General features: G+C 38.9%; 1 protein-coding gene across 2 annotated transcripts in view; it reads left to right on the top strand.

Moving 5' to 3' along the window:
* Positions 1 to 20785, top strand: part of LOC130923752 (serine/threonine-protein phosphatase 2A 55 kDa regulatory subunit B beta isoform) — a 100863-nt gene extending 80078 nt beyond the window's left edge. Inside the window, exons 7-10 of one of the 2 annotated variants that reach the window (XM_057849686.1) lie at positions 7913 to 8082; positions 14064 to 14155; positions 14227 to 14350; positions 15802 to 20785. In XM_057849686.1, coding sequence (XP_057705669.1) covers positions 7913 to 8082; positions 14064 to 14155; positions 14227 to 14350; positions 15802 to 15957 — 542 coding nt within the window. In that variant the 3' untranslated portion in view covers positions 15958 to 20785. The remainder of the gene's footprint in view (positions 1 to 7912; positions 8083 to 14063; positions 14156 to 14226; positions 14351 to 15801) is intronic. The other variant, XM_057849687.1, reaches the window with a different exon arrangement.

The raw sequence follows: 20785 nt of genomic DNA, 5'->3' as shown, positions 1-20785 counted from the left end.
TAATTAACTCGATTAATAATTTTAATCGTTTGACAGCCCTAATTATTATTATTATTCCGATTTGTACTTATAATTCATTTGTTTTGTTATGTGTAAGTGCTATTAGTAATTGTACCTGCAACATTTATTAAGGACTTAGAATAGGTTTTTGGGCTGTGGTACGAATTAATCGAATTAAAATGTATTGTTATGGGAAACTCTAGCTCGACATACGACCATTTCAACCAAACCAGGTCCTGGAACGAATTAAATTCGTATGTAGAGGTACCACTGTATTTCAATAATTATAAATAATAGGGTGTCCTTGGTGGCCCTGTTGCCTGGGGGTTGCCTCCCTCTGGCAGCAGGTCCACAAATAACATTGGAAAATAATATACACCTCTAGAACAATGGTTGTCACCATGAGCACCAGTTAATTTGTTATTATAAATACGTTGACGTCATTGCATTGGTGATGATGATGATATTGACAAATGACTGTGCAACCAATAAAATTTTAAGGACTGAGTGGGGGGTGGGGCCCCAAATAAAATGGGCTTCTTCCCACCCCTTTATATAAGATATGTATACATACAGTGTATCACAAAAGTGAGTACACCCCTTGCTTTTCTGCAGATATTTAAGTATAACTTTCATGGGATAACACTGACAAAATGACACTTTGACACAATGAAAAGTAGTATGTGTGCAGCTTATATACTAGAGTTAATTTATTTTCACCTCAAAATAACTCAAAATATAGCCATTAATTTTTTAAACCCTTTTTTAAACCCTTGGCAACAAAAGTGAGTACACCCAATAGAAACTACGTACATCCCTAGATGTCCAAATTGAGTACTGCTTGTCATTTTCCCTCAAAAATGTCATGTGACGTGTTACAGGAGTGCTGTCAGCATTGCTGCAGGGATTGAAGAGGTGGGGGATCACAATGAAAAGTAGTATGTGTGCAGCTTATATACTAGAGTTAATTTATTTTCCCCTCAAAATAACTCAAAATATAGCCATTAATATCTAAACCCCTGGCAACAAAAGTGAGTACACCCCTTAGAAACTACGTACATTCCTAAATGTCCAAATTGAGTACTGCTTGTCATTTTCCCTCCAAAATGTCATGTGACTCGTTACAGGAGTGCTGTCAGCATTGCTGCAGAGATTGAAGAGGTGGGGGGTCAGCCTGTTAGTGCTCAGACCTTACGCCGCACTCTACATCAAATTGGTGTGCATGGCTGTCACCCCAGGAGGAAGCCTTTACTAAAGATGGTACACAAGAAAATCCGCAAACAGTTTGCTGAAGACAAACAAAGCACATGGATTACTGGAACCATGTCCTATGGTCTGATGAGACGGGCTAGCTTTCGTGTGTACCATCTTCAGAAGAGGCTTCCTCCTGGGGTGACAGCCATGCACACCAATTTGATGTAGAAAACTGAAATTGAAATTTTAGTTGTTGTTTTTTTTTTTTGGGCAGAAAGTTTTCAGCACAGAGTTTTCAGTCACATCTCTGATTAAAAGCGATTGGAGGCACTTGAATCGAATCATGGTAGACTTTGTAGTATCAGTGTGGTGTGTAGTCAGGGTTTGAGAGATGAGGGAAATGCCAGAGGCAAGGGGCTCTAAATGCAGGCGCGAACGAATCAGTGCTCTCAGTGCTTATAAACTTTTGGCGTTTTTGATCATACTCAAGATTTATGACACTAACTAGCCCAATTACAAAAATATCCAACGGGCAGAATAGACGACGAAAAAAAACACAAACCGGAAAGCTGCAATGAATAAATCTAAGAGAGACTAATTAAAAGATAAAACACTTATGTGCAGAGTGTGGGCGTAGGGGACAAGTTGATTGGTTAAAACACAGGAAGTGTCCAAATACAAAGAAAAAATTCTTCATCACTTAAATTTGGATGGTCTTCTATTGTCTAATTGGTCTTAATTGAGTGTTTATGGCACTGCTGAGGGAGGATTACAAAAATGTTCAGCAGTATGAAAAAGTATGTGAACCTTTTGGAATTTGTCACATTTCTGCATAAAATCACCATCAAATGTGATCTGATCTTTGTCAAAATCACACAGATGAAAAAACAGTGTCATCTTTAAGTAAAACCACCCAAACATTTATAGGTTTTCATATTTTAATGAGGATAGCATGCAAACAATGACAGAAGGGGGGAAATAAGTAAGTGAACCCTCTGCTCAAGACTTAAAGAGCAATATAAACCAATTTTTACCAAACATTTTAGGTCAGGTAGGTGCCCAATCACTAATGAGTGGTTTAAAGCTGCCCTACCAACTATAAAACACACACCTGCTAAGAAACGTTTTGATTAGAAGCATTGTCTGATGTGCATTATGGCTCGGTCAAAAGGGCTGTCTGAAGACCTGTTATCAAGAAATGTTGATTTGTATAAAGCTGGGAAAGGATACAAAATCATCTCTAAAAGTCTGGATGTTCATCAATTGACAGTCAGAGAAGTTGTCTACAAATGTAGAGAGTTTGGCACTGTTGTTTCTCTCCCAAGGAGTAGCCGTCCATCAAAAATGCACCAAGAGTTCAGCACAGAATACTCAGAAAGGTAAAAAAGAACCCTAGATTGTCTGCCAAAGACTTACAGAAATCAGTGGCACAGTCCAATATCTCTATGGACACATCAACTATATGTAAAACTATGGCCAAGAATGGTGTTCATGAGAGGACTCCACGGAGGAAGCCACTGCTATCTAAAAAATACATTGGTTCTCATTTAATGTTTGCAAAAAAGCACTTGGACACTCCACAGAAGTTTTGGCAAAATATTTTGTGGACTGATGAAACCAAAGTTAATATGTTTGGGAGTAACACCCAACGTCATGTGTGTAGCAAAAATGGAACAGCTCACCAACATCAACACCTCATCCCCACCGTGAAGCATGGTGGAGGGTGCATCGTGATTTGGGGCTGTTTTCCTGCCTCAGGGCCTGGACAACTTGCAATCATTAATGGAAGAATGACTTCAAAAGGTTATCAGGATGTTTTGCAGGAAAACCTGAGGCCGTCTGTCAGACAGTTGAAGCTAAAAAGAGGATGGATGCTGCAACAAGACAATGATCCAAAACACAGAAGTAAATCAACTTCAGAATGGTTTCAGAAGAACAAAATACACTTTCTGGAGAGGCCGAGTCAGTCCAGACTTGAACCCCATTGAGATGCTGTGACTAAAGACAGTGATTCATGCAAGACATCCCAGGAATCTGACTGAACTACAGCACTTTTGTAGAGAAGAATGGGCCAACATTAGTCCTGATTGATGTGCCAGACTGATCTGCAGCTATGGGAAGCGCCTGGTTGAAGAAATATTAAATGTGATGGTTCACTTACTTACTTTTCCTCCTTTTGTTATTGTTTGCATACTGTCCTCATTAAAATATGAAAACCTTTACATTTTGGGGTGGTTTCAGTTAAAGCAGACAGTTTTTTCATCTGTGTGATTTTGACCAAGATCAGATCACATTTGATGATAATTTTATGCAGAAATGTGAAAATTCCAAAAGGTTCAGATACTTTTTCATACAACTACACACACTTGGTGACTCACGCAGTCCATTTTTGTGACAGAGCTATTCCACCCTTCTATAGGCCACCACTGCTACCTCATCAATAAATCGTAGTGTGTCTCTTAAACAATGACTGACCCCGCCTTCAGGGCTTAACATCACATGCAAGCACTTAAGTTGAATGAATAATGAATCCATTGACATTTTAAGCGGAAGAATCGATAGCAAGAGCAATCGCATTAGGCCTTCACAGACACACCCTATTGCCCAATAATGTCCGTTATTTCCTCCAATGTATTGACGTGTTCGCTAGAGTGTTTATTAACTAACACAGCTTGCTGTGATACACGGTGCATTTTTTACTCAATAGGAGTTATTGGAATGTGAGGCACCAAGCAAATGCTCACATCCTGTATTGTACCACTGCAGGTGGGCGTAAGCCTCCAGTCAGGCATGCTACTATTGACCCCACGATAAAAATGCGTATGTAGCCTCGTAAAAGCTGTATTTCCAAGCAATATTTTTCTGAGTATCGCAAAAATAAAAACATTAATCACATTGCCGCCCGCGCCCACGTGCATACAGCTATAAATCACTGAGCTGAAATTAATCAGTGTTAGAAATGAGATGAATGGACGGATGAGAGAAGGATGAACAGAGGGAGCGGAGAATGCCAAAGATACTGAGCCTCGGGACAGAAAGAAAGAGAGCCACCAGCCCCCCTCCCTGCCAACTCCCCAGGAAGCCTATTATGTGCCCCTAGAGGGGGGCGTGGGGCAGAACGGAGGCCAAGGACGCGCACACACGCATATAAACATGCATCACTGACATACACGTAAATCCAGTAGGGCTCGAATGGGTCTAGCACTTAGGCATTGATTTGTTTTTTCTTATTTCTATACCCTTCTAAACCCCCCTTCGTCCTCAAAATTTTCCATCTTTCACTCCGCGTCCCTCATTAGACTCCCTACTGGCACATTACAATATAGAGGGAGACAGGAGGTCGACAATAGTGGAGGCAGGGTGTTCGAGAGGAGATTGGCGAGGAATTGTATGTTATATGAACTGAAGGGCGTCTTAGCTTCAAAATTCTTGAAAAATAAGGTTTAATTTTTCTGGTTTTCTATGACATATTCATCAATGATAGGAAATAAACTGGGGAAGGTAGATCGATGAAGATCAATGGTAACATTTTTATGACTTAATATTTTTTATATTTACAATACTTGGCATAATCACAAAAATAGGGTGGCAAATCTGTACTGTTCGCTTTTTCTCTGGAGTAGAAGCTAGCTGTTACTGCTAACCGATAGGACAAATTTAACTCGTGCAAAATAATAAGAAAAAATAAAATAACGATTGTCTTTTAGTGATTAACGGTTGCGCGCATGCTATTTAAAAAAATTTTTTTTTTTTTGCACCCATGCACGTATATTGTGGGACATGTTCCATGAATAATAATTGATATTTGAAATATAATGTTTATTCAAGCAAATGTTCCCAAAGTCACAAGAGACAACAATAACACAAATACTACCCCCCAAAAAATTACATTTAAATTTAATTTTGTTTTATTTGGATTCATTATGGTCATTAGAAGGTGTGGGACAGGAATGAAATACATTTGTTGGGGGTGCACTCCAGACATATTTGGTTATTTTAAGTATATTTTGAAGCATTCTTTTCTTTTAGCTTTTTTAGATTTGGTCTCAGGACAAGTTAAATACTGTATACTTAGAAACTGAATTTATTAGTATTTTGTTTGTGGATTATTTCAAAATTAGAAGGGTAGAACGTAAAATGTACTCCACTGTTGTAATGCCCCAATAATAATGCATCGTCAGAAATTCCTTCTATCCCTAACACTAATTTTGGATAACACAAATATAAACAGTTTACTCAAAACTACAGTGCTTATAATTCTTAAATCAATGATAGAAACGACCACTTCTTGTCCCTTTACCAGAAAACCAGATTGGTGATAAATCATCACACAACACAAATAAATGGTGCATAAATAAAACAGTAAAATCTTTGGCTGCCATTATTGGTGATAGAAATCCAATCCAGTTGAACTAGGAAGGAGCATGAAGTAGCATAACTGGAAACGTATAACTTCTGTCTTCATGATGACTACTCAAGCAGATCATGTTTTAGGGTTTACGAGTTAATGAAAGTAAACACACGTAGCAACTACAAAGGTTCTTCGACACACGATCTTTTCGACATCCAACGTAAAATTTGACTCATCATTTGTTTCTGCATCCGACGACATGCTCGAAATACGACGATTTATGGCAGCGCCGCAGTTTCTATGTTTTCCCACAAGACGGATGCACGGCGGATTTTCTTGTGAGAGAAAGCAATATGGGTTCCAAGAATTTTAGTGCAGGTGGTGAAAAAAAGAAAAAAGGTGAGGCTTACCATTGAAGTGAAGATGGAAAAGATAGACAAGTATAAGCGTGGTGTGCGCGTCCGTGAACTGGCTCGACACAATGGCCGTAGGATGTCTACGATCTCGACGGTCTTCCTGCGACCTCCGTTCGCCAGTCTTTGTAAGTTAAGGTGACAATTATTATGGTGGTAAAATCGCCAAAAAATCGCCAGCATCTTCAGGTTTTTAATCATTTATTTCAGAACTGCAAACATTAAAAAATGAAAGTAAAAAGTTCTCACTCTGTCAAGTCAGCCACGTGGTGCGTTCAGGTACAACACGCAAAGCACATCTGCCACATTTGAACCCGATTCGTTACATTATTACAGGTATTATTATTATTATTATTATTATTACTATTATTATATTATTATTACGATTTTAATTCATAATTTATTTGTTTTGCTCTGTGTTATTGTTATTTGCACTAGTACCAGCAGCATTTATTAAGGATTAAGTATAGGTTTTCAGGCTGTGGAACGAATTAATGGATTTATAATGTATCCTTATGGGAAAATCCTGCTCGACATTCGACCATTTCGATTTATAAACAAGGTCCTGGAATGGATTAACTTCGTATGTAGGGGTACTACTGAACTATTAGGAAGAATCAGCCACTAACACAGAGATAAGATAAAGATGTAATTATTAATTAGTTTTTCCACTTTTTATAACATGTTTTTCATCAAATAATAAAAAAATATATATACTAAATCATGTGCAGTAATCATGTGCCGGTATGAGATTCTGACGGTATGATAACCTTAAGCAAAAATATCACGGTTTCACAGTATCACGGTATTGCAATTACACCTATAAAATATGTTACTTTGAGATATCTTGGCTAAAAAAAAAAAAAAAAAATTTTTTAATTAAATCAAATTAAATGAATTAAATTAAATATTCGAAATCAAATATACGCAGTCCTTTAGGTGAGCGTAAACCCATTTCCATTGAAAAGGATTTAAATTTTTCAAAACATATTAGCAGATTGGAACATGAGTATAATGCTAAAATAAATAAAACATTTAAAAAAATTAAATCAAATTAAATTAATTAAATTAAATATTCAAAATCAAATAAACGCAGTCCTTTAGGTGACTCTTGTAGCTTGTAGGAAATGTTCATGACAGCGTTTATCAACATTTAATTTTGCATAAATGCGAAATCATATTGGAGATATTGCCTCCTCTGCAGCCACCCTGCGCAAACATGTTTTACCCGTCGGTTGGCCCTCCTCCTCTAAACCGCGGCGGTCTGTAACTTTTCTGTAGCCAAAGTTTTCCCGTACCAGCGATGTCGTTTTCTTCATAGGGGATAAAAGTTCAGGAGTTTCACCTCCTCCAGCCATCGTGTAGCACAGCTGACTCACTGACACTGAGCAACAACATGTGGGGAAGCGTTGAGCCTTGGGATTTCTCCCTGCATTTTTGGGACATGAAAAATAGCTAATACCTTAAGGAGGGTATGACGAAAAATTTTTGCGGTTTTAAAACCGAGACGTTTTCATACCACCGTATACCTTGAAACCGTTAATCGGCACATGCCTACTAAATCATGGTATATTATTATCGTGATAGAAAATAGAATATTTTTTTCCCATATCGCTCAGAACTAGTGGAAGGCAAAAAGGGGGAGGAATAGCAGAGAACAGCAATAACTTGACAGCTCGCAGTGGAATGTCTGGCTCTCATCCCCCGTGTGTAGATGAGCAGCTGCCAGAATCAATATGAATCATAACCAATATTTGCCCATCTTGCTGACCCGTGGTTGTTTCCCTGAGCAAATACACACAAATAATCCTCTGAGGGAATGCAGCTGCTGCAGAATATCTTGGCATTGTTGTGTTCTGTTCGTATTGTCAGCAGATGACGCCTCCGCATTGAAATCTTGTTGTCGAACCTGCTCTCTATTTTGAGACTATATGTGTATTCTTCTCTCGTTTAGACTTTGAGGAGCCGGAGGATCCCGCCACTCGCTCTTTTTTCTCCGAAATCATCTCGTCCATTTCCGATGTGAAGTTTAGCCACAACGGACGCTACTTGATGACAAGGGACTACCTCACTGTTAAAGTGTGGGATCTGCAAATGGAGAATAAGCCACTCGAGACATACCAGGTATGCATGTGCACAGCCACATCAATATTACGGTGAAATGCAATCACGATATATTGATTTTGAAGTAATCGCTCAACATAATCCTGTTTCACTGTCTCGCTGCGACCGCGCCATGTTTAGCAATCATGCCGGGAGTGCTTAATGAGCTCCAGTCCTGTAAGAAGACAGATAGTGGTGCTATACTGATTCAACCTGTAAAGGGCAAAACCTCCCACTTTGGCAGGTCACGTGGGTCACAACCACACAGTCTGATCAAGGGAAGAAGCTATCTGAGGGCAGATCATGATTAAAAAGGTGTCTGCAGGGCTCAGGGGATTTTTCTGTTCAATTCCCTCTCCGCCTGCTGCCTGTATCACCCAGTTACTGCTCAGTTTATGGGTGCTCTTGGAGACAGCACTGCTGTCAAGTCTAGACATAATTCAAAGAAGTTGACATCAACACAAAATCACAAGTGTGGCAAAATATGAAGCTTAGTCTGTTTGCCTCAAAGGCTAGGTTCATGCCGCAGGTTTTAATAAACGAATCCGATTTTTTCGTGTTTTTTCCGACTCAAGTGAGGCATTAACTTGACGGTCCTAATGGGAAAAGTTGCATAAATGTGGTCCATTTCAAATCCGATTTAGGTCACTTTCGTATGTGGTTAAAATCCCAGCTGCGCCACATTTTTTCAGAATGTGGCTGAGCTCTGAACTGTCAAGTCCCCCAAATTGGAATTCATGAAGCAATTACGTCAGCAAAGAGCGAGAGAAACAGGGCGGTAAGGTAGCGATGGAGCTGTGCATTAGCGTTAGCACCTAGCCTGAACGCTGCTTGTAGGGAAGCGGCGGGCTTGACAATAGTTATTGAAGGAATTCGCCCCCCCCGGCCAAGCCGCACGGAAACGGCGACAGCCAAACGGAAATGGCGCTCCGTTGATCACCGCTTCCGTGAGTCAACCGGGAGGGCTGAAATTCTGCGCGTTCACATCTTATGTTAACCCTTTGTACTGACTCCATGTTGCAAAAGTTTGAAGAAGACTCACCGAAAGCAGGTTGACAATTTATTCGTCGACAATAGTCAAAAAACAAGGCAAAAACAGATGACGGAGGAACAATGCTCGATCCAAAACAAGGCTACATAGATAAGTTTCCGAGCAGCGAATCTTTTGTTATCTCAGTGTCCACTGTTTTTGAAGGCTACGGTGGAGTGGGCCGGGGCGAAGGTGTGGCTGAGTGTTGTCTTGGGATAATCCCTCTGTGGCCGGTTTTGGGCGGTTAGGTTCGTGCGTGGATGGGACGTGGTTGCCACAGCGCCCGATGCTGGTCTTGACGTCCCAAGCCCCCGCTATCAACTTTGTTATCCTGGCTGGGCAAGACGCTACTTGTTTTAGGACAGAGCGCCCTGCTCTTTGTCCTCGGAGTAGCCAGGAGACCTGATTGCGATAGTTGGTGCGTCAATCTTGCTCGTGATAAGATGGTGTTGTGTATTAATTCTGCTTCTTTTCATTAAACTATGGTGTGCTATTTATTTAGGTGTTTTAGAGTAGTACAAACAATCCTACAGTACATATGAGAAATGATACTATTCCCTGATTGATTGTATTACGTGTGTTAGAGTAATGCAAAGAGTTAGACGGTGCCTACGATAAACGGTACCATTTTTCCATTACCCCTTCATGAGCCCTGATAAGGTGATTCACTTTACTGTGTCCAAGGGCATGGAGTGAAGTCTGCCTAAACTATAGTTAGATGAATGTGTTAGACTAATGCTAACAGTGTGTGTGAGAACGGTACCTATTCCCCAGCGTTATAAAAACAATGAAATGGGTTTAAGCCTGAGAATGCTCGGTTTTCTTTCTGTGCGCCAAATGAGCAATATTTCAAGAATGCATACACGGCCAAGAGTCGGGGCAAACTGTCCGCATGTGTGTGCGTGCTAATAAATCCCTAAGCTTTGAATTTAAGACCAAATGGGGATTACAGTGGTACCTCGACATACGATCGCTTCGACACACGATCTTGTCAACATCCGCCGTAAAATTTGACTCTCCATTTCTTTCTACATCCGACAAAATGCTCGAAATACGACAATTTTTGACAGTGCTGCAGTTTCTTTGTTTTGCTAGAAGACAGACGCACGGCTGATTTTCTTGTGAAAGAAATAATCACTGGAAAGGTGACGCTTACCATTGAAATAAAGATGTAAATGATAGCAAAATATAAGGATGGTGTGTGCATCCATGAACTGGGTCGACAATAGGGCCGTAGAATGTCAATTTCGGCCGGCGGTCCTCCGCCGATCGCCAGTCTTTATAAATTAAGGTGACAATTCTTATTGTGGTAACATCGCCAAAGAAATCGCCAGCTTCGTCAGGTTTCTAATAAGCTTGAGAACGATAAACCGATACGACCGGATATCCGGTTTTACAGGTGAGAGATACCGATGTATCGATAGTAAAGTTACCATTTGACAGTAATTAGCCATTGAATATTCAATGAACCGATAGTAGAAATAGAATTCGGCTATCGCGAGCACAAGAATCGGCAGCTAATGCCTAGCTCAACGCATTGCTTAATATTTTACTTCACATGCTGCGCTTGTGTCACAGCGCACCTGGATCGAGACCGCACGCATGATATAATATGGACAAGCACTACTCACGGTCGTGGTTGCCTCAACTTCCCCTGCATTTCGGCAGAACCGCTACTAGTCGCCGTCATTACCCGATCGTCACGGGCGTGTCAACGCGAGAGCTAACGAAACCAAAACGCACGCTCCGTAGCATTTTCTTCACAGCCCAAAACGAAACTAGTTGTGGCAACGAAGCAACATGCTAAAATAATGGACAGTGTGATCACCGACGCCAGTGACGTGCAGGGATTGATTTTCAACGCACTCAGGAAAACGAAAGTCGGACTTTGAAGTGATGAAGGCAGCCAGATATGTTCGCATGGGACTGAGCTTGTGTGAAGTGTGGAGCGGTACAGAGATTGTGAGTTTTTAATCCTGAAAAATAACCCTCTACAATGGTGGAAAGGGTGGCATATAGTCTCCACGAAACGCAGTCTACTTAAACATGAACATGTGGATTAGTTGATCTTCCTCAAGAAAAATATCCCCTTCAAAAAAGATATGCACAGTGATGAGGAATAAAAAATGAGGAAGCACAGGCATAATTGAATGACTTTGCTGTGTATTAGGTTAAAGTAATGATTATTGACCTGTCTAAAATGCCTTGTTTTTATTCCCCCAATTATACCAGTCGTAAAGCATAATTTATTATTTATTTATGATAACACTAACAGGTTTAATTTTTTTTTTTTTCTAGAGCTGCTGCATATAATTAATATTTTTTGTATGTAAGATGTTTACGTTGAAAGTTTGCACTTAATTTACTTACCTCTTGTGTTCAAAACACCAGGAAATACAGTAACTGAATTACTGCACTTTATTGTTGTCTGTCACTGGAGTTTTATTATCAATCCCACCCAACAAAATGACGGTCATATAGTAAGCCTTAATTTTTTTTTCATAAAAAAAAATAAAACATAACATTGGTATGAAATTTTGTTGTTTAATTTTGCTATTAGAAATGCGTTCATTTTTATATGTTTAAAATACTGTACGAACACACACAACAAATGTTTACTATCGTATCGTTTTCACTCTGTATCGAACTGTATCGCTCTTAAACTGTATCGAATCGCATCGAATCGCTCGGCCATAAAAATGTATCGTTTTTTAATTGAATCGTAACCTCTGTATCTAGATACATATCGAATCGGCTTCATGCCAGAGATTCCCAACCCTAGTTTCTAATCATTTATTCCATGAACTTGTGCAACACAACACGCCTAAAACAGCTTCAAAACAGAAAGTAAAACAGAACCGCGCTCTCTTGCTCACCGTCATGTCAGCCCTGCGGTGCGTTCAGGTACAGCAAAAAAGTCTGCCACATTAGAACCCGATTCGTTACACTATTACAGGTATTATTATTATTATTATTATTATTACTATTATTATATTATTATAATTACTCTGATTTTAATTCATACTTTATTTGTTTTGCTCTTTGTAATTTCTATTTGCAGTAATAACAGCAGTATTTATTAAGGATTTAGTGTAGGTTTTTGGGCTCTGGAAGAATGATAATGTATTCTTATTGGAAAATCCTACTCGACAGACGACCATTTCGACTTACAAACAAGGTCCTGGAATGAATTAACTTCGTATGTAGAGGTATCACTGTATTTATGTCTATTTTTTCCTCTTTTGGAAATCAAAATTATATACCTTACAATGCAGTGAGCCAGCATGTGTAGTCATTTGTTTTGATGCTCATGCGCATGCGGGCTCGTGTTCTCAGCCCATCTCAGACTGCAAATTGGTGTGCATGTGTAATACTTGAACAGGCTCAATGGACAAAGGCAGTCTGAATGGGCACGCCAAAAAAAACAGATATGACAAAAATTGGAATTGTGCATTAAGACCAATGAACCTAGCCTACGTTGCTTTTTACTCTCACAAAATTGATAATGAGCTTTTACCTTGTCCGTTGTGGAGGAAATTGTGGGGATGTGACTAACACTGCCCAATATTATATAGCTGTCCAAAGAATCAGTATTGTGTCGTCATGAAATTGTTAAAAAGCACAATTTTCATTCAAATGTCTGAAATGTTCAAAATTGTCAAAAACATTAAAATTGCTTTGTATTTTTGACTGATTTTGGTGAAATATAACTGATTGTGTTACATGTGTATTAAGGATATGGCATCTTAGGCACCACACGATTCGATTCGATTACGATTCAGTGTGCTACGATTTGATTATTGGACGATGAGCCCGGTTATCACGATTATCGATGCATTATACATTACTAATTGATAAAGTAGCCAAACAGATTATGTCCATTATTTATTTAAAACATCGTAATGATTCAACAGGAACGATGGAAAAAACATTAACCATTTTAAAGGACGTTCTTATTTCTCTCAAAAATACAATAACATTTACACTGGTGGAATGAATTCCACATTTTCTGGAAACAAACAAAGTGCCTTTAGAAATAAGACTATAACCAATATACTTTGTTTTCACAGATTTCTGTACTATTTCGCATGTTTGTAGTGTTACCGCTGTACTTAATCCTGGTTTTAAACGTTGTGCATCTGGAGTAATTTATGCACACCACCAAACAACGCACAACTTGACATGGAAATATATATTAGCAAAGTCGCTAATTAGTATAGCGCACGGTGCTGACTAGTAACATCTCAAAAACATCAACAATAAAGGCTAAACAGTACAAGAGGGTTTGTGTACTTACCTCTGATGGACGGACACAGGACTTGGCAAAACACTAGGGACTTTTTCCAATTAACACGACTTGAACCTACTGCTGGACAATTGTATGACAAGGAGCAACGAACTATCTCTCTTCCTGCCTCGCTCTAAAAAATAACTTGCGCACAGAAGCGTGACCGCCGGGTCCCTGCCTGTCTCATACACAAATTTATTTTCCAGTCTTTTGAAAAGAAGTAAATCTCTCGCTCAGTAACCGGCAGCATCCATCATAACGTTGTACTTGCATCCGTTAAAGGTGTCCGGGCGGCAGACGTGTCTTGAATTTCGTTCCGCTACGAGCGGCTGTCATAAAGTTATTAGGGAGAATCATCGTTTTTGAACCTTTATGAATCATAATAGAATCGTCACATGTCGAATAGCGATGCATCTAATAATTGACTTTTATGGAACTCCCTTAATGTGTACACAATATTATATGAGTTGGGCATCCTTTAATTGAATCAAAATCTAATAATGGCAAACATTGTAATATTGGTAAATATATAGAATATTTCACACGATAAGATGGTCCAAATGATCCTTATCATATCTTGATGAAATAGTTTTTTTTACACCCCAAGTATGGACTGAACTCATCATTTGACATTTAAGAGTGCTTTATACTTCTTAAAATGACAATTTTGTGTTCCTTTTTAAGGTCCACGACTACTTACGGGGCAAACTTTGCTCACTTTATGAGAACGACTGCATCTTTGACAAGTTTGAGTGTGTCTGGAATGGTTCAGACAGGTGAGATCACTTCCTTTCATTCACCTCTCATCCGATTCTCCCACTTACACCTGACTTTCCTCTTATCTCAGTGTCATAATGACCGGCTCCTACAACAACTTCTTTCGAATGTTCGATCGGAACACCAAACGGGATGTCACACTGGAAGCGTCCAGAGAGAACAGCAAACCCCGAGCCATTCTCAAACCTCGCAAGGTATGAACAATACCTCGCAGGAGCTCACTTTAAAACTACCGTAATTTTCGAAATATAAAGTGCTACTTCTTTTCATCATTATGAATCCTACAGCTTATAGTCCAGGGCAGCTTATTTGTTGATTTATTTGGGTTAATAGGTAACACTTTATTTGACAGCGGCATCATAAGACTCTGTAAGACCGTCAGAATTATGACATGACAGTATCATGGGCATTAATGAATGCTTATGACAGATGTCATTAGGTTTCACCCAGCAAAATATGTCACTAACTTCAGTTACCGTATTGGCCTGAATACAAGACAGTGTTTAAGACAGTGAAATAAGACTGAAAAAGTGGGGGTCGTCTTATATTCGCGGTCTCGACGTTATACCCATTCAAGACGCTAGATGGCGCCAAATATCATTGAAGCGATGTTCTGTCATGACAGATCTCAGCTACTCTCCAGTTTAACCAGTTTGCATTATTTTATTGCAATGTTTTTCCTTATTCAGATTTGTTTTAAGACTACAGTTACAGTTAGACTTCACTTTGATGGTTAATGCAGTTATTGCAATTTTGTTGTTTTATCACAATAGATTGGTTTATTTACATTTCAAAAACCAGAAGCCATTCATTTACGAAAGTGATTGCACTTTAGTTTATACAGTATATGCAAATGTTCAGTTATTAGAATTTGAATGAGGCAAAATAACATGCTTTTTCTCTCAAATATATTGTTATAATCATTAGTTTCAGATGTACTGCAATTATTTTCTGTATAAAAATTAATTTGGTGTTCAAAAAGTCTTTTTTTCAAACTTGAGTCTTGAAAAAGAGGGGTCGTCTTATAATCAGGGTCCTCTTCTATTCGGCCCAATACGGTATGTCCAGCTCGGATTTTTTACATCCATTCAAAAGTGAGATAATTTGCCAGATGACACAAAACGACATCTGTCATAAGCATTCATTAATGCTCATGGCAGCATCATGTCATAATTATGATGGTCTTATGACAGTCTTATGGCGCCACTGTAAAATAAAGTGTTAACAAATACCATAACTAGCCATTACTGAAACAACTAGAACAGTAAGTAAAGAAACAACTAGCACAGAACATGAATTTTGATTGTTATTTACATCTGTAGAGCTGCAATGCATGCTCAGAGGCATGTTGGACGACAACAGTGTTGACAGCAGGTGGCAGCACAGGTTGACTAGGGAGCAGTGATGGCCAAATGAAGCTTCTTTAAGTAATGAAGTGCTGCAGCTAATTGTTTGAAAGCTTCATGGTGGTTCATTTGTTCTTATGACAGTCTTATGATGCCGCTGTCAAATAAAGTGTTACCGGTTAATATATTTTGGTGTAAATATCCCATAATACAGTGAGGACAGCTGCGGTTTATAGTCAGGTGGGCCTTACAATCCGAAAATTAAGGTACTCCAGCTTATTGGCCATGCTGTTCCACAGGTGTGCGTGGGCGGCAAACGCAGAAAGGACGAGATCAGCGTGGACAGCTTAGACTTCAGTAAGAAGATCCTTCACACGACGTGGCACCCGCACGAGAACATCATCGCCGTCGCGGCCACCAACAATCTTTACATATTCCAAGACAAGGTCAACTGAGACTGAGAATGTGCAGTGTTTACCTGCAAATGGACGTACAGTTTTGAAATCTTTGAGGACATGACAAAGGTTTCCAATTATTTTATTTATTTATCCATGCGCACACGGACCGAAGGGAATCCTGTGCAACAAGATTGCAGCTGCATGAGCAACAAGATGTAGCAAGACGCTGGAGACAAAGGTGGAGATGTGGATACGAGGAACAAAATGTAGAGCACACGTGACTCATTGTCATGTAGCAAGAGTGCCCCCTGTCGATTTATCATCTGCGGTGCAAGTTAAGCGGCGCCTTGGATGGCACAACTTCCTGCTGCAATTTCAAATGGCAGGAGAAGAGACAGTTTTCTGCCTGTGACACATTGTCAGTCTTTCTACTTTAGTCTGTGATATGAATGAAGCTGTTTTTGATGGTTTTATTTAATACTGGTTCATGAGTGTGTTTAGCTGCTGTGGTGCCTTCTTTTTGGTATGTGGGGTTCAATGGGGGGGGGGGGGGGGTGATGCAGGAAATGTAAATGTTTTAAGATAGGGGTTTTGTTTTGTTTCCCATCTGTCTGTTATGAACAAAAATGGGTTTAAACTGAAGAATGCTGATGGCTTCAGGGGCTTTAACATTACAACGTGTACTGTAGAAGCCTGTCGGCAATGCGAAGTGCGTTTTTAAAGCAATGTACAAAGGGAAAATGTTGGAATTTGATATCACCAGACACAAAAGTTCCCCTTGAAAAGACGAATTACAGTTCTAAAATCTTGCATGGGATGGTTAAAACTAGTGTTGCACCAATACCATTTTTTTGGCTTTCGATCCCAATTCCGCTGCCTGTTTGTGTGGTGGTGGTGCCGATACTGATACTACTATTGTACCAATACTCAAGGGCGTAGGTTTGGTCTTAACATTGGTAGGGACGCTATCACAGCATAACCTGCATGTACACTTTTTGCTGGGATCGGGACATTAATAAGACCAAACAGATTGGATACATTTCTCAAAAATAGCTGTTTACTACATAAAAATGAAAAAAGTTACAATTATTTTCATAGGGAGAAAGTCATTTTTCAAAATGCTTCCTTCATTTCAAGGAAATTTAGAGTGGTTGTGTTTCTGTGTTTTTTTTTTTTTTTTTTTTTTTTTTTTGGTGGTTAAAATGTGCATAGGCTGCAAATATACTTTTTTTTTTAAAAAAAAAATAATGTAGAAAATAAATACATTTTAATTAATGAATAAATGCGCAAAATGCACAGTTGAATTAAAGTTGAAAGTGGAAAACATACAGGAAGACACCTCTAAGCAGCTTTCTACTCGAGTTTCACAAGTTTGCAATTTCACACAGTTTAATGTTATGCTAACTCTGATGCAGGTCGGACTTTCAGTAGCAAAATTAGTGGCATGTTCCCCACCTCCACAACATTGACATTTTTACATTACTTACAGTGGCTGCTGCTGCTGGCCGGAAAAAAAAAAACAAACCTTCTAATATCACCCCTCTTCAATATATATTGACATGTATTTCTGTCGGGATTGTGTGAAAGTGGGGGTTCTAGTCACCACCCAATCAAACATGTGTTTGAGGGGGAAAAATGGACAGGCACATTCAGCAAGTGAAAAGCGGTGAACATAAGTCTGAACATAATAAAATTAATTCACATAATAATGGTAGGGTCAATTCTATCCTAACAACACAAGGGAAGACAATCTAAATGACCTTTATAGCTGAACTTATTGTAAAATTCAAATAAGGTCGCTTAAAAGTTGGTGTGGACAATTTGAGCATCCTGAAAAATTGGTAGTGTTATGTCCCTACCGTCCCTATGCAAACCTACGCCCTTTAAAACATAAATACAGTTAGGAGCAGAAGTATTTGCACCCCTTGTGATTTTGCAAGCTCGCCCATTTAGGAAATAGGTACAGATGTGAAATTTTAATCATAGATGTATTTCCACTTAGACAGAAAGCTGCTTTCCAATTGTCCCATAGCCTTTTCCAGCTTTGTGGAGCTCAACAATTTCTTTCTCTGGTGTCTTTCGAAAGCTCTCTGGTCTTACCCATGGTAGCAGTTGGATTTTGACTATGGGGTGCACAAGTGACAATGAGCTCAAACGGTTGGTGGGTGGTTACTCATGGGGTAAAGGTGAAGTATTTTTTTAAGGTAGACTGACACCTCTTCGGGTGTCATAATTATTGCTGATTCTGTGCGGTATAAATACTTACATATGAACCCCAGTAAATTACAAATAATTATTTTAAAGATCATACAATGTGACTTCAGGATTATTTCGGGGGATTATGTCTATGAGTGGAAATGCATCCATGATTGAAATGTCAGTCCTCTACCTATTTCATCATGATCACCTAAATCATAAGGGGTGCAAATACTTCTGCTCCTCACTGTGTATATATTTTTCTTTTTAGTTCTAAATTTTAGAATACTCACTTGAATGTAAAATAATTGCTATTGTGGCTTGGTTAGACACTGCTTAACAACTCTTGTGCCTACCTGCTATTCACAGAGGTGGGTAAAGTAGCCAAACATTTTACTCATTTAAGAGTAGCGTTACTTCAAAATAATATTAATTGAGTACAAGTAAAAGTAGTCATCCAAAAAATGTACTCAAGTACAAGTAAAAAAGTATTGAGTGAAAAGAATACTCAAGTAATGAGTAACATTGTGAGTAACAGCTTTTTTTTTTTTTTTTTTTAACGATGGTATTCTTTTTTCTGAGCACAAAGTTACATGGACTGTTGTTATAATGATGATGTACAATAAGCCATTACATAACCACATTAAGCCAAAGAAAAACAAAACAAAAAAATCATTGAATTTCGATGACAGAAAAAAAATTACAACATAAATGAAGCATTATTCATCCAAAGAGCGTGACTGCCCTCTGGTGGGGAATATAGTTCCGAGTTTAAATAATGAAGAGTTCCGTCATAATTACTATTTTGAAATTAAAAGGATCATATTTCCGTGGTCAATCAGTGCCAAAAAAAAAAAAAAAAAAACTGGGAGAGAGGTTAAAATCCGCACTTTCGAGTCATGTTGAGGGCAGCGCTCTATATCAAATACTTCATTTTTTACAGTGCTTTAAAGACACCACATGATTGAACACTCTGGCGCGAAGATAGAATGGCAAGCTTGCGTCTGATTGGTATAATGGAGTCATGTGATTATTTTTGCGACGTGTCATTGGTGAAATCGGTAGAGCTACCCCGGTAATACACCAGGCACGTCTCTAGTCTTGGCATCGCTGGCAATAAAAAAAAAAAAAAAATGTTTTTAAACTAATATGTAGAATAAAGAGGAAAACTGCAATGACTCTTGTGTAGCCCAAAGTAGCAAGAGTAGCATTTTTTCTTCACAAATCTACACAAGTGAAAGTAAAAAGTATGGCTTAGTAAAACTACTTTTAGAAGTACATTTTTCTCCAAAAGTTACTCAAGTAATTGTAACGGAGTACATGTAACGCGTTACTACCTACCTCTGGCTATGGATGATAATAAATAAATGAACTCCTCTAAAACTTGAGACTTAAAATGCTCTCATGGGCCAAAATTATTTTTTTGTTTGATTTTAATTATGTATATATAATTTGATATCAATGTAGCACATCAGCCTAGCTTGTGTGCTAACCACTTACGCTAGCAAAGGACACAAATTCACTAGCCTACTTTTTCCTGTTCTCCCTCCTTCTAACAAAACTAACCTCTTTCTAGATGCTCATGTCACTTTTAGTGTTCATAAAACCTCAAATCCTGGCAAGTGTTACCGTTTGAGATGTAACCTACAGCTATTAAATTATGTACGCTGATACCGATGCCTGCATTTTAGTGCCGGTGTAGGCGCACTATCCTATTCCCCTCACTATCCACTCGCTCTCGCTATATGACTGGCCGAAGAGTCAAAATGCTCTTCCGTGAAATGCCTGTTTAAAAATGTTCCCGTTGTTACTTCTTGGGTTCGCTTAAAAGTGCCCATTTAAAAAGGAAAAGCGATGGATGATACTACACACAGAGCGTATTATTAACAAATGTTAAAGTTGTATAATCATATAGCGAGAATAAGGAACGTCACTGACAAGCGCAGGCCCCCGCGAGTGGATAGTGAGGGGAATAGGATAGCGCGCCTACACCGTATCGAGCCCCGTTCCGATACTAAAGTAGTACAGATATCGGTGCAACACTAGTTAAAACCTGCTGAAAAGTCGACGATTCAACTTCGAAAGAACATTTGAAGCACTTTGTGAGGTTGTTGTTGCTTTCTTAAGTCATGTATTTATCTCAGATTGTTTGTCCATACTCATTGGAGGAGCGTGGTCACGTGTCGCAGGTTGGGTTTTAGCACCTGTATGGCGTTTTCTGTTAAGAGCCAGCGTTCGCCGAGGTAAGCACTAAACAAAAAGGTCTAAGCAAACTCTGTGAAATCAGGGAATTCATACTGTACATATGGTTCCTTTAAACAGTACAACCTTCATTTGTGAAACTTTTATAGCTCAGAATGTAATAATAAGAATGACCATGCAGTCTTTATGCTTACTGGACTTTTCTTTTTAATGAAAAAAAAAATGTAATAAAGCTGTGCAAGTTGAAACCAAAATTGTTTTTGTGTGCATATCAAATAGTTAAAGTGAAGGCGCCCCCACGTGCATAAAATGATGTACTACATTGAGGAACGATTTGGAGGGAAACGAGCCATTGACGGCGACAGACGGCCAGTCCATTTTGAACTGGGAGATGCTGGTGAAGCCAGTAAATTAAAAAAAAAAAAATTAAGTATTCTGATTATAAAACTGCAGTCAGTTTTTTTTTCTCCACAGCTTACCTACTACT

The sequence above is a fragment of the Corythoichthys intestinalis genome, chromosome 11 (assembly GCF_030265065.1).
Source record: "Corythoichthys intestinalis isolate RoL2023-P3 chromosome 11, ASM3026506v1, whole genome shotgun sequence".
NCBI lineage: Eukaryota > Metazoa > Chordata > Actinopteri > Syngnathiformes > Syngnathidae > Corythoichthys > Corythoichthys intestinalis.
This window is presented reverse-complemented; position numbering and strand designations above follow the sequence as displayed.